This window comes from Porites lutea, chromosome 1 (assembly GCF_958299795.1).
Source record: "Porites lutea chromosome 1, jaPorLute2.1, whole genome shotgun sequence".
Lineage (NCBI taxonomy): Eukaryota > Metazoa > Cnidaria > Anthozoa > Scleractinia > Poritidae > Porites > Porites lutea.
This window is the reverse complement of record NC_133201.1, coordinates 55,881,150-55,896,149: the sequence shown is the minus strand read 5'-3', so window position 1 is coordinate 55,896,149 and position 15,000 is coordinate 55,881,150. Positions and strand designations below refer to the sequence as shown.

At 39.7% G+C, this 15,000-nt stretch overlaps 1 protein-coding gene across 1 annotated transcript in view; it reads right to left on the bottom strand.

Moving 5' to 3' along the window:
• LOC140922466 (DNA polymerase zeta catalytic subunit-like) overlaps window positions 1–15,000 on the bottom strand; it is a 43,544-nt gene that overhangs the window by 22,853 nt on the left and 5,691 nt on the right. Inside the window, exons 6-13 of the mRNA XM_073372451.1 lie at window positions 13,125–13,222; window positions 12,715–12,819; window positions 11,372–11,456; window positions 9,595–9,803; window positions 7,887–7,976; window positions 5,871–5,978; window positions 5,131–5,296; window positions 624–4,247 (exon numbers count right to left, since the gene is read on the bottom strand). Coding sequence (XP_073228552.1) covers window positions 624–4,247; window positions 5,131–5,296; window positions 5,871–5,978; window positions 7,887–7,976; window positions 9,595–9,803; window positions 11,372–11,456; window positions 12,715–12,819; window positions 13,125–13,222 — 4,485 coding nt within the window. The remainder of the gene's footprint in view (window positions 1–623; window positions 4,248–5,130; window positions 5,297–5,870; window positions 5,979–7,886; window positions 7,977–9,594; window positions 9,804–11,371; window positions 11,457–12,714; window positions 12,820–13,124; window positions 13,223–15,000) is intronic.

Sequence of the window (15,000 nt, the reverse complement as noted above, 5' to 3'; positions counted from 1 at the left end):
AATAAAATGAATCGGTATTTGGAGGTGAGGCTCCAACTCATTTCTACCTCTAATGGAAAATACGAGCTACGAAATAACCTATTCGTATCCTGGTTACCAATGAAAGAGTTTAAGCGGTGGATATTGAAAAGTTAATGAAAGTTCCGAGGAAACAGTTATATATTAATTTTGTTTACCAAGAATCTCAATGATTCCTTCGTTCCACATCAAAAAACGCTGAGATTCCAAGAAAAAAATGACTTGTTTCTTGAGTGACCAGTCAACAACTGATTTGTTATGCAGCCCACGAAGAAAAACTTTTATGTGTAAAAATTTAAGTAAGTAAAACTCAGCGAACGGTCAAAATTGGAGGGGAGCAGTGTACTGCTGTTATCATTGATTTTGCAATGTTGCCCGCTCAGACATTTTTGGCCGGAAACGGTTGTATTGTTTTATTATATTTGCATTTAAAAGAAATTCCCGCGGAGTCTGGTGTGTGGCGTAGAAAATTGAAAATAAATTATAAATATATCTTGACATTTTAAATATATCTTAAAAGAGACCCTGCTAGCAATAACTTCGTTGACTTTTTTGCGTTGGAATGGAGTCTTAGTGGTTTAACTATAAAGTTGAACTTAACTGACCTGGGCAATGCTGGGATATCGTCCGGGTTACTGCAAAATGGCTCTTGATATTTACAGTGTGGCAGCCCGTATTTCGTCAGTGAGCTCAGCAATTCCTCGGAACTCGGCGGCTCCTTCAAAGGTTTGATGACAACACGATTTCTGCAGCTACCAGCGTCATTGACGCCCGCAGAGACAGAGAGTACTTTACTTAAGGTTTGCTCCTTACAGTCTCTGAAGGATTCTGTCGGAATTTTAGCAGCAAGAGTGCTAGTTAGCTGTTTTGAGGAAGTTTTCTCGACCTGTGTCTCTTTACCTTCACCTAAGGATATTTCCATTTCGTTGTCATCCGCATTGCCTTGCGCTGACAGTGGTTGTGCCTCGTTCGAACTTTCTTCTTCCAAACTTAGTTTGAAAACAAAATCACTTTTCTCGGCGCTTGGAATTTTGAAGGAAGTTTTCTTGACCTGTTCCTCTTTACCTTCGCCTAAGAACATTTCCATTTCGTTGTTGTCTGAATTACCTTGTGCTGACGATTGCCGTGCGTCGATCGAAATTTCGTTTTCTAAACTTAGTTTGCTTGGTTCCTCAGCTTCAGTAAGATCAGGTAAATCAGTCATTTCAGTGTCAAATGGTGGCATTACGATTGAATCTCGAGCCATTAAGCCAGGTGATTCATTCGATTCGCTGCCAGTAACAATTTTACTTTTACAACAATTGTTCCCTGTAATTGAAGACTCTGAATTGTCTTCGCCTCCCCCTATCGCACCTTTTCTCTCGAAAGATTCTTCTCCGTTCGAACGAAGGTCGCTTCTGTTAATGGGGATTCTAAGTGGTTTGAAAGATTCTTCATGGCCTGTCGTTTCCTTTTCACTGATTCTCTGACCGACATAATTTGCTATTTCAACTTCGGGGTTATCGCCGTGAGATTGCGTTTCACCGAGCTGAGGGCCAGTGGAAACGACAGCATATCCTTCCAGCACACTGTGAACTACAGGACTAGATTGAGATTCTTTAACTTGGTCTAAATAAGAAAACTCAGGAGACTCGTTCGCTTCTTCGACTTCTAATGCATTGCCTTCTTCAGCACAACTACTGTTAACAGTTAAAACTTGATCTCCTTTCCATTCATGACAGTTCGCTTTCAGGGGTGACGAGGGGCAGGGAGGAGAGCAACATTCTTCTACGCAGGGGAGAGGTGACGGGAAAGACATATTAAACAGTGCGTTAGCCAATAGTTCAGTGTCTTTTTCATTTGGAAAATCAAATTCTTGAGACACCAGCTCCACGTCGTTAGATACGTTAACTGTTGTTTTCAGTCCCATTTTAAAAAAAGGTTGGCTCTTTAAAATGTCTGGAGATTTGCTGTTCGAAGGGCAAGCCTCTGTAAAGCCAGAGAGGGAATCGGAGCCAGTCACGGCCAAAGAAGAATTGGAACATTTGGGGGAAACTTCATCACCCGAGTTAGGCTCTCCAGGGCTTGAAGGAACACAAGTTACATTGACATCCAACAGACTTCTGTCCATAGCAAACTCCTTTTTTCCGTTTAAGTCTGAACCTCCATCATCGGAGACGGTGTCAACCCTAGCTTGTTGAATTTGTAGAGAGCTAGATGTATTGTCTTGATCTTTAAAAACAGATTTTCCCTCTTTGACCACGTATTCTTCGTCCGAAGTAACACGAGTTTCACTAACATCATCCATCCTTGGAAAAGAAATTGAACTTGCTTTCAGTGTTAATGAAAGCTTTCTTTTCTTTCCAGAGCCTGGCAAGTCACGTACAGGTGTTTGTTGTCCCTGGAAGTCAACCTTAAGTTTCCTTTTGAGACCTTTTCTTTCAAGTGATAGGGTCCGACGAGTATCTCCACTTCTATTAGTCAATTTAAGGGATACTTGGCGGGACGGGACTGATCCCGTTCTGTGGCGGGATATTTTCCCGTCACCACCAGAACATGTAACAGATGTAACGGGAGGTTCAGATGAGGAACACTCCATAAATCGCTGAAAAGTTTCATCATTGTTGTCAACAGACCCGAGCGTGCGACTTCGGGACGAGGCAGATCCCGAAGAGTTACCTCCTCCTTTCCGTACACTGCTGAAAACGTCTGTCGAAACAGCAGGGTCCTCGTAAATCTGCGACGTACGTATAAGGGAGTCAGTTCCAATTTGTCGGTTTGCTGGTGACGCCTGTGAAACTTGACTATTATCAGCGGGGCTCTTTTTGGGTGACTTGGCAATCACGACAAGTAGTGTTCCGTATTTTTTCATTTTCTCCTCTTTTCGTTTTGGAGAAGTCCTCTTTAACAAAAGAGCCCTTTCTTTGGTTCTCGTTACCACAGGAGAACGTTTCAGCAAAGGTCTCTCTTTTGCAACCGGACTATTCAAAACCTGGTTTACGCTAAGTGTATAGCTCTGATGCGGCGTTTCTCTATTGTGCCTCAAACGAGCGCGAGCTTCGCTAAATTTTGAGTCAAGCTTTTGTGATTGAGAAACATCCTCTAAGGACACTCTTAGGTTTGGCATAGCTCCGCTTATGGCACTCAAAGGCGAAACTAAATCACTTTTCAGCTTATTCTCGCAAGCTGCCTTTCCTTTACCAAGTTTTAGTTCTTTCTTCTCTATATCTGATAGTTTTCTATTACGCAGAGTAACTCTGCGCGAACATTTTTGCACTAAAGAGCTAGTGGAAGGCACTGCCTGTGTTATGGGAAGTAAACCGAGTGTTTTATGTGACGTTGACGGTACAGACGAGCTTAAACACTGTTTTGCTACTTTTTGTCCTTTATCGCCACCTTTCAGGTTTTTCTCATGGCTGTGAATATGTTTTGTTATATCAGGAAAATCGTCATAAGACGCAATCCGTTCGTTTGATGCAGCTGAGGTTTCTATCTGGTCACTTTTTTCTACCTCAAGATTAAGATCTTTCTGCTTCACCACTTCCGTTTCTTCCTCTAAGCCAAAATTAGACTTCACTGCATTTCTGCCTTTCCTCACCGTAGATAATTTTCTTGCTTTCACCTCCTTGACATCAAGGTTACGATTTTGCTTACTCGAAGATGGTTCACTTTTCTCTGGCTCTGAATTAGTTCCTGTTGTGTTATCTTCAGAACCACTCGATTCACTTAGAAACAACCTGAATGTGTCCTCAAGGTCCGGTTTCTCCGCCTCCTCAGTTTTAAACTCAACTACTTCCTCTTCCTCCATCTTTTGATCCTTTTCTTCACTTAATCTTAGTGACTTTTGAACCTTCAATGACGATCTGGTTCTCTTTGAATAGGTACGAATCGCCCTTCCTTTTTTAGGCCAAACATCTTCGCTGACAGACCGTTTTATCTCCTCAGAAGCATCACTGCATTCTGAAGCCATTTCACTAGCACTTTCACCATGATCTGAGTTTTTTTCCGACGCTTCAGAGTGTAATGGTTCAGTCAAAGGTATTTCATTCCCGGCGGACACTCCAGGCTTTTTACTTTCACTAATTAATCGCGTTTTCGTTCTGCCCATGCCTAATCTTTTCCGCCTTTTTCTCAATTCCTCATGTCCATCAGAGCTTTCATCCGCCGCTCCATCTAACTGAGGTATGTCCCCTTCTAAGAATGATCCAATCCACGTATCGGACATTCCTTCCAAGTTGAACTGAGGCGGCCTATAAACAAGTTTAAGTGGTTATGTCACGCCATTTGTAGCCTCCCACACAGACGTTCTTAGGGTTTCGTCACACGTTCCTTCCCCGGTTTGGGGAGGATTGCGTGACGAGCCAAAAGAACGTTTGCGTGGGAGGCTACTCCATTGCTATCTTTTTAAGACGTTATCCATTAGGATATTGAGTAATTTTAATTTTCAGTGGACAAAAACCTTGTACCAGAATAATTTCAAGCATATTGCATTCTTTTTTACACTGTATGAAATATTATATGAAATAACTCCGAAGAAAATATTCTTATGGGAGCCCAAAAAACAAACTTCAAAAGCTTCAAATTTCACTAAATGGAGTCTTACGCATGACGAATTTACCTGTGTTTCCTCAATTCCTGTGAAATTTAAAATTTAGTTTCACGGGCTCTTATAAGAGATTGTCTTTGGTGTTACATCCTTGCCCTTGAAAAGTGTAAAATATAATGTGACAATGCTTTAAATATTCTAGAAATCAATCGATACTTGGATTTGACGTCATACTGCAACACGATTGACCAATCAAACAATGCCTTATCCATATTAGGGTTTTCTTTGGCGGGAGAACGGAGAGTCCATGTTTTGATCTTTTTATCCATTGGCTGATAAAACAAATGACGAACACTTACCGCAACCATTTTTCATGGTCATACGAAAATCACTCTATCTTCTTTAACACTCTGCAGGGGTATTTTGTGTGTGGGTAGAGGTAATAAGTGATGACTTCAGCACAGAATTGACCTAAACAGCAGTATTCTCGAGACATAGCCACTTTAAAAACTCAGATTGGAACGATGTTTTACCTTTATTGTTTAAAAAAAGGTTCCCTTAATTAAACGCTAGTGAAATGATGTTACCTTTGGGACGCCTCCCCATTGCCTTGTTCATCTGCTACTTGTTCCTCCCCAGATCCCAGCGAGTGATGTTCAATATCGTCCCAGACCCTCTGTGACATGACAATCGATTCTTCGGCCTCACTGAGGTCTTCATCATCTTGAGCTTCCTCGTCGGACAGCGAATCCCCTTCAAAAACACATTTGTTGTGACTTTCGCGTTTTGAAATATTTTTAACGGGAAACATTATAGACTAGATTCTCTTTGAGTATTAGGATACTCAATTTTAATTACTCTTCTGAGTACCACTTTGAAATTTTAATGAAAATCGTCATTTGAGAAATCCATCTTAAAGTTCGCTCCATCTCAGGAGAAGCGGCCAGGAATTAGTTAGTTAATTAGTTAGTAACGGAAAGACAATAGTGTGGGATGCAATGAATGCAATGGCTGATATTATTGCCAAATGATAACTGAAGGTCTTCGCAAAGTTTTATAGCCATCGCTGGCGTTAAAACCGAAGAAGAAGTTATCTAACAACGACGGAGCCACTTGAGAAAATAGCTTTTTCGCTTAAGAGCTAAAAAGACCTGAATAGGCCAAATCCGAGTTCCAAAAACTCTCACTTTCAAAACGAGGCTAAGTACAAAAAATAAGATCCCGTTTACACGGGTCGGGACAAATTTTTGAACATTTCGTTTACACGGGACCCACCGAACGTGCAAGTATAAATGGCCAATTAACCATGATAACGTCGTGTCCGTACCAGTGTCAAGTATAATGCTCTGACTCGCTGTTCTCTGACTGCCTGGCTGAGTGGGCTCTTCTACCAAACTTGCCAAAATATTAATCATCTCTTTATCCATGGTTGAGGCTACAATACATATACAAAAGTTAGACTCTGCATAAATGAGTATACCTAAACTGTACATCACAATTTCCATGGTGCCACCGGTTTGTTTGAGTACAATTAAAAAATGAAAATCATAAGGATAGAAGCACCATTGGGTGTCATGCCCTGAAAGAATTACGAGAATTTGCAGGTGGACATACACTGCAAAACGGGCGCGCTTAGTGTTTGTTGTGATAACGCGTGCGATGCTGCGCGCAATGATGCCTATAATTATGGGTGCGATGTTGAGCACAATGATGCTTATTACAACGAGTGCGATGTTGGGAGCGATAATGCTTATGATAATGCATGTGACGTTGCGCGATTTATGCATCAGTCAATTCCACCTGCGCCCAGGCCCCCCCCCCCCCCCCGGGCTGACCCCCGGGCATTAGCATTTTTTTTGCCTTGGATGACCAATTCCCGGGAGTGGGGACTCTTGAGCTGTCAAATTCCCCGGCGTGGGGACGAAAAAAGACGGCAAATGCCCCGTCCTCTGTCAACACTGCAACATTTTTTATTGATTGCACAGTCAAATAGTGCCGTTTTAAGCATTTTAATGTGCAATTTTTTTGGTTTAATTAACGTCTTCCTTTGTAATAGCGCGAGGATTCTAATTAAGACTTCACGCCGCGACGACATGCACCAGTTTATGGTTTTCCTATTGATATAAAATTATTGACATTAAAATTAATAGAGCGCTGTAAAGTTATATGTTATGAATAGTTTTATAAATATGAAAGGATGTTCTTCAAATAATATCAACAGAAATTTGATGCAATAACCAAAAAACGTTGATTCACATCGATAGCTCCAATTTCGCTACGTAATTCTGGCTTGATAAAAAATGAAGAAATGCATACATACATGTAAAATCGAGAACATGCCGTTACAACCCTCTACAATTTATTCCTGTCCTGGACAAATGAGCCAATCTGCCTTTCTTCCAGTAAAACCGTCTTTGTAGTTATATTCTGATAGGAAACCGCGTGCGTGTCAAAAACTAGGGATTGGCCCGGGGGTTGGCAAATGCCCGGCCCCGGGACTGACAAGGCGGGCAAATGCCCTGCAGTTGCCCGGGGGGGGGGGGGACTGGGCGCAGGTGGAATCGACTGATGCATTACTTATGATAATGCGTGCGATGTTGCTTATGATGATGGGTGCGTTTTGTGCGATGTTGCTTATATGACAATGCGTCCGATGCTGCGTGCGATGTTGCTTATGATAATGGCTGCAATGCTGTGCTTGATGTAGCTTATGATAACACGGCGACGTTGTTCGCGATGTTGCTTATGACATTGTGTGCGATGCTGCGAGCGATGTAACCTGTGCGCTAATTCGTCTCCTATCTCCTCTCCGCGCAAGCTCAAACAACGTTAGCTGATACAATAGAGAGATTTAGAATCACTTTTACCACAACAAGCAAACATCAATTTGTACCAGGTGACCAAGTTTTCCCTCTACTTTAAGTTTCCTGTTCATTATTTCTACGAAAAAGATTGGTAGTTTCATGTCAAGCTCGTGCATAACAATAAGTACAGTTTCTATCTGTTCCCCTCCCTATTTTGAGAATATTGTCAACTTGAATCTACCGTTTGCCGTTTGTCATAAACGAGATTCTTAATTTCTCTAATGAGTGAATTACTGCGCGCGATGAAGCCTCGTTTTTCGTCTGCGCGCATACAAACGCGATGTTGGGTGCTGTTGGGTGTTGCCATTCTTTTGTTATTTGATGAGACGCAAATTAGCATTATGTGAGCTCAATGCTGAATTTCATTCATCTTCATTTGTTAGTAATTGTCACATTATAACAAAAAAGAAGAGAATAACAAAAGAACCTATAACGAACGATTGAACTTAATAAAGTAGAGCAAAATTAAGCAAACCTACATAGTTCTGGTGACACGGACATCTGGCTTGCTTCTACGACTTCTTGCACAATACTTTGATTGACAACGGGTTCATCTTCATCAACAATGACTGCAAACAAGAGCGAAGAAAACGTCCAAGTGTTCATAAGTCGTTTGTTGTTGGTTCTCATCCCTACGCTGAGGAATTTTTCGCCGGGTACCCCATTCATCCCATCTCATAAATAAAAAATTCCAGAAATCAGCAGAGTAGGGGGAAAAACTGTCCAATTCACTTGTCCTAGTCCTTCGGACAAGCACTATATTAAATTTGGTTGTCCGAAACCCAAGAGTTCTTGACCGAAAAGTTTAGCTCGAAACTCGACACTCAAATACAATCAGGCATTTTATTTGTTTTTACTCACACTAAATTGTAAATTTGACTTTAACCTAAAAAGGAGCTCGTAAAAAAAAATGAAATGACCGTGGAATGGCGAAGATAAAAGAATATTTAACCTTATTGTTTACTTTTATGACTTTTAAGATGAGTTTTAATTCTACCGTAATTTGAAGACAATTTTCAGCTGTTTCTTTATTTGTTCTAATTAAAAACGTGCTTGTCCCACGGACAAGTCATGTCAAAGGTTACATGTCCGAACTAAAATTTCTACCGGTCCCGGACAATCCGGCATAGGTTTTGGCGCATCCTTATCAGGCCTCAGTTGTTCTAAGGGTATGTACGTTTACCACTGGGTCATTTGTCATTTGCCATACAATAGAGACTTTTAGATTGTAAGGCTTAGGTCAAACGTCGAACCTCTCATCATGAGACGAATCAAACTCTAATTTGGGTCGACCTAAATTAAGTTAAGATCGTCTGTTGGGTCAGACGTCGAACTTAGGACGCGTCAACCAATAAACTAAATCACACCAAAAAGCAATTTTAATAAATTTTCTCCCGAACAAGACTAAATGTACATAAAGTTTGACGTTTGGCTTAAGACAAGCACGGTTACGAGAATGAGATTTTGTCAATACTGGAAGTGGTGCTCGCCCGTGAAACAGCGTAATTTTGGGGGGAAACGTGATAGCCATCGTCATTCTACTACAAGTTTTAGCGAAAATGTCGTAGTAACAGAAACAAGTAATCAAATGTAAGACGTTTTATCATTTTGCGATTAGGAGAAGGCTTAACCTCCCTAAATAAAAATAACCGTGCTGACTTTTCTGGTTAAAAGAAGTACAATGACGCTTTCTGGGGTGTCTTTTTTTTAAGAAGACGCGAAAAAACCTGAAGTTAAATCTCGTCCTCCAGTCGTCTTCGTCCTAGAATATGAACATCGCTAATTTTGGTTAACACAACACTTATCCACCTGATAGCATTTCATCCGTGTTTCATGTAATATGTCAAAAACGAGGGCGAGTGTGTTTCGAGGTGTTTGGAACCCGTGATGAAGAACAAAGCGCGAGTTTTTGACATGTTTTCTCAAATGAAGCAATAAGAAATTATGCAATGACATGGTACTGCATTGTTTCCACGAGTTGTGTTAATCAATAAAACATCTTATTTAAATGCAAGAATTTGATCTCAGATGAAAACATGGTGGTGTTTTATCTACTGTTTCATTAGGTATCAAGAGTCATCCACCTGACCCAAATAGTCGTCATTTATTGACTCTTGACTGCATGAATAATTAATGAGTTTGAGATGGGTACAAGAATTTTATTTCCATGCATTAACATTTACATACCTTGGGATGACTGTGCTGCTGCACCTTCCCCTAGCGTCACTTGAACATGCTGTGACAGCAACTGTGACATGACATCAGCATCTAATGAGTCATCATCAGCAGCCAATCCTTTCTGAGATGCAGCAGCCAGTGTGCAGATAGAATCTTGAAATGAGGCAAGTTCCTGGGGAGATAATGCTCCTCGTCCAAGTTTTCCCATCTGACTTTGTCTGAGAACAAAATTAGTACAGACAAGAGAAAAGCTTTTGTGCCTGAAGACTATACAGTTGCCCAGTTGAGAAATGTGTGTTACCATTACCCCATACAGTCAAGCATAAAGGTGCAAGGGTAGTCATTGGTGAGAGTACTCTCCTTCCACCAATGTGGCCCTGGTTCGAATCCTAACGCCAACGCCATGTGTGGGTTGAGTTTGTTGTTGGTTCTCTCCCTTGCTCCAAGAGGTTTTTCTCTGGGTACTCCGTTTTTCCCATCTCCTTAAAAAACCAATACTTCCATATTCCAATTCGATCTGGAACGCACTGACAAATGAAAACGAGTTCTTAAGAACTCCTAAATGTTTTGTGGGTAAACAAATCACAATTTGATTTTTTTTTCTACAAACCTTTTTACCGACAACACAATCCACATTTCAAACATGTCCACATTATAATGGTCAGAGCTCTATGTCTTATGAATTGATTGGAACTAAGTACAGCATAGCAGTTTTAGACACAATGTTTGCAGTTGCAAAAAAGAAAGGATTAAGAATTCAGGTAAACAGGATTCAACCCTCTGTGATACTGGTGCAACTCTCTACCAATTGAGCTCATAAGCCAACTAGGGGCTGGTCATTTAAGTTAGTTTGATGTACTCTGTGAAGAATGAAGATAAACTATCATAAACTTCGACTTATAAGACCCTGCAGTTATAAGCCCATTTACCTGTAAACAACCAAAAATGCATCCAGTTTTAAGCCCAGCCCTCCCCCCCCCTCAAGATATAAGGCCCCCTTCTAGCTTGTATTGAAATGAATTCGATTATTAGCAACGCTTTGAAGCTTAAAAAAGCGAGTTAATTCAAAAAGTATTCTGCTCAGCGTTGCTTTGTAGCTTGTTTTGAAACGCTCTATTAGCCCCAGTTACAAGTCCCCTGTATATAAGCCTCCCCTTCCATTTATAAGCCCTCCTAAACTCCCTTACAAAGTTGTATAAGCCCAGGGTTTAAGCCCTGTTGTATAAAAAAAGTTGTATAAGCCCAGTAGGGAGAGCTTTGTGATCCTTTCAATCCAGGTTTTAATGTTACATTATATGTAAATCAGTGAATGGTTTGAACCCAGGAGTCATTTCTCAAGTAGGTGGAGTATGAGTGTGGTCCTGAATAGGAGTGTTATTTACAGGGACTGGTGTATTAGCAATCTGTGAGGTACATCTTCAGAGTCAAAGTGAGTTGTATCACGTCGATATCATGTTAGCCTGCTAGCAAGCGTTTCCACGTGAGTTTGTCAAGTTGAGACTAGCCTGTGAGCAAGCTCTTCTATTTGGGCGAGCGAAGCGAGTGCGAAAAAAAAAAGAGGAAGATGGGGAGGGGGAGGGGGAGGGGAGAAAGGGAAACCCCTCCCCCTCCTTCTTTCCTCCCCTTCCCCCTTCCATTTTTTTTGCTCCCACTCTAAATTTAACGAAATAACTTGATTGGAAACGCTTGCTATGCAGGCTAGTATCATGTCGATGTTACATCAAGGTCCTTGTAAAACTTAAGGCCCAAAGAAACCTCAATACTGAGGAACTTTGCATTCCCTTACATCAGAAGATCACGCTCGTCAATTATCTCCTTGATTCTTTGCTTCAAATTCCTCTCTGTTTCAGTTTCTTGAATCAGCCCTCTATCTGTAATTACAATAATAAGTTATTTTACTTTACCAATTTTACTGGGCCCACAAAGACCTGCCCAATAGCGATAGGAACAAATGGGAATCATTTATTTATTCATTCATTTACCAGCTTTTCTGGACACAGGCCTGCCCAGAGGGAATGTGCACGAACAGGACTCAGGTCCCATGCAAGGTGCCATCCCTACCCAATCCCACAACCCATAAAGGTTGACCACACCCCTGGAATCTACGACCCCTACTCTCTTCAAATAGTGATGTGGGTTCTTTTACATCCCACAAGAACAAATCAGTGAAAGTGCTGTGAGATGGGACCTACAGTTTTTCATCCTTATCTGAGAATACTAGAAAGTCTAACCATTTGCAGATGTCATTTCAAAGGCAACACTTTCTTCTCAGTTATTTAAAGTCCCTGAGTGTTGGTCTGGCCAGGGTTTGAACCCGCGACCTCCTGTTCGGCAGACCAGCGCTCTCATAACTGAGCTAACCAGGCGGCAATTTAAATCAAAGGTCCTATCAAACATACCCTCCCCATCCACCCCCACAACCCATAAAACTAGCTGAGTTGTCACTGCCCAGGGTCCAAAATTAAATTACTAAAGTAGTTTGCCCGTTGAATAACTATCTTTTTAGATCTAGCATCCAAGATGAAATCTAGTCGTCAAACATTAATAGCCATGGTCAGTCAGTTTCCCACTGTGACCAAAAATTTTTGAAGCCACTTGGGATTCTTAAAATTAGTTTTATTAACCTTGAAAAGCCACATCAGGGCAGAGGGTAGTATTAATTGAGTATTAATTAATTACCTAATTTATTTATTAATTCATTCATTTACAAAAATATTTTGTTTACATTTTCTGAACTGGTTAGAATAACTTTCAAGAGTGTTCAACTTTTCAGGAGCAACAAATAATATAAATGAAATGTAGTTCCAGGCTTCAAAGGCTATACATGACTTTATTCGGTTGCCTTTAGGCCATATGAAACAGATAGCTGTAGCAATAAAGCAATGCATAGCCTCTGAAGCCTGTAACTACATTTCAATTACATTATATTACATTTATTTATGTATTTTTATTATTTAACACAAACAAAAAAATACTAGCACTTGAGTTCTGCCACTTGGGATTCTTAACCTTATTTGAATTATTTGTAATATTAACCCTGAAAAGTCCCATAGGGCAGCAGATAGTATTATTGAGCATTTATTAATTAATTAATTATTTATTTATTTAACACACACATGAAATACTAACCCTGTGATGATGGACCTGATATCTGTGAAGATTCATTTGCATCCCGACGTCGCTGCTGTTCATCTTCCCAGATAGCAGCCAAGCCAGGGTTGGTGCCAAGATTGACTAAAAATTAAATCAGTTGCTTTAAAATTACTGTATACAAAATAATCTTAATATTACAAAAAAAGATAACACAGTTAGGATTACCAAGAGATAAAGGGTCAAAAGTCATGAAATATTATCAGAACTTTAATGGCACGATGAATTGCTTGAAGAATGAAAACAGAACATTATCAGTAAACAACAGTAAAAAAAATACATCAAAATGAGCAAAATATGTAAGGATTTGTGCTCAAGTCTCAAGCTGTTCACAAAGTTCAATAAATGTATTGTAGTAAACTGTCTCCATCTCAAAAGACAAAATGCACCTCCTATTTCCCGCTTGTTAAGGATGTCAGAGGCCAGAACATCAACTTCCAACTCACAAAAACTGACTCTTTCTACCTCAGGTCCTAAAATCCATTCCCTGTAAAAATCAGCAAGATTAAAATAACAAAGGATATGGCCATGCAAATTTATTTTCTTGTAGCCTGCTTACAGGGAATCTTCTGCATGTGTAGCTGGCTTACGGGGAGATGTCTGCATGCAGGCTAATTCTCCTGAGATGCTAACAACTTTTTGCCCTTCAAGCCATATGATTAAAGTTGTTGGATTAAAAATGATCTTTAAGCACTTTCAAACAACGCTCATGAATCAGGGAGGGGGCGAGGTACTCCCTAAAAATTGGGTTGGTGGTTGTGCAGCAAAATAGGCTTTATTTTAGAGCTTAACCAAAATTTGACTGCTTCTTTCAGACCAAAGCACTGCAACACACTGTGTGTTGCAGTATGATTTTTGAACTCTTCGAAAAAACTGGGTATAGATTTTATGAATGATCCTTGTGGTCTGAAATAGAGTACACTTTTTTCTTTCATTCATCTCTTGCTTGGGCTGTGCTTTTTATTTAAAGCCCTTCTCAGTTGTTAATGTGCATTGGCATTCCTTGTACAGCAGTTGTTGAAAAGCTTGGATTTCAGTCAGTGTCTGTGTGTTATTCATATAATCTATACCCAATTTTTTCGAAGAGTTCAAAAATCATACTCCTTAATGCCACATATACCTTTTAGGGAATGGACCACCCCAGGTTTGAATTCAATAAACACTGCTGCTATCATTTTAGAAATCAGACAGATTAGAGGCAACCAAGGGTTCAAATATTATTCTAAAATTGCATTTACTTTCTCATAGACTGTTTTAAACAGTCATTATTTTGGTTTAACAAGTATCTAGTAAGTTAAAGCTCAGAAACATTATTTTTATGAGCTTCAGTTACATGTATGTTTCTAGAAGACCAAGAAAAAAGTTTTTTTTTCTATTACTTCCCTGACTATGGGTTAAAATAAACCATCTTTAGAAAACCCTAGGCCGATATTACCTTATTAGAGGAAATTAAAGCTCCATGAAATTAAGATACTGGAAAGTAATGTGACTTCAAAATGAAGGAAATTAAAGCAACTTCACAAAGAGACAAAACTTGTTGAAACAACAGGAACAAACTGCAGGAACAAAGTTAAACATATAATCCCAAAATGGAAACTTTGTTTGTAGTACTTTCACTAATTGTGCAAAGGGGGTCAAGCCAAGAAATCTGGCCACTCTAAGGGTTCATCACAGTTTCACTGGTACTGGTGGGTCTGCACCCTGATAAAATACGTCTTTCTTAAGTGTCAAGAATGTCAAAATTGTAATGTCAAAATAAATGGCATTAAGGTCGTGGAAGTTAATGGTCCACTTAATTAATGGAGGTGCAGAGATTAACATTTACAAAAATTAATGCAAACTTAAATTAATGCAAACTTTTGAAATTTTTGCTAATTTTATTTTCATGAAGCGTTAATTTCCTATAATAAGGTATGTTGTATTATGCAGCCGCGTCAAAGACTCATGCTTTTAGGTTGGGATTTTTGTTAACTTCTGCATTTAGGAGTGCAACGAAAATATGTTCATTAAATTATAACAAGTCGGTGTTAACAAAGTCAATGAATTATAAAATCCGAAGAATTTAAGTTTAAAGGGACAGGTTCATGGTTCAGCGCATGCTCATTAATTAAATTACTTTTTTCCAATTTATTATTAATTATATCGCTTAATAATCCCTTTCACATGTATCTCAGCGATCTCAGAATGTATTTCAAAGTAGAAGTGTATTTCAGAGTAACCTGAAGTGGGATGAAGGAGTGCTAAAATCGCAGGAAAATTAGTGGA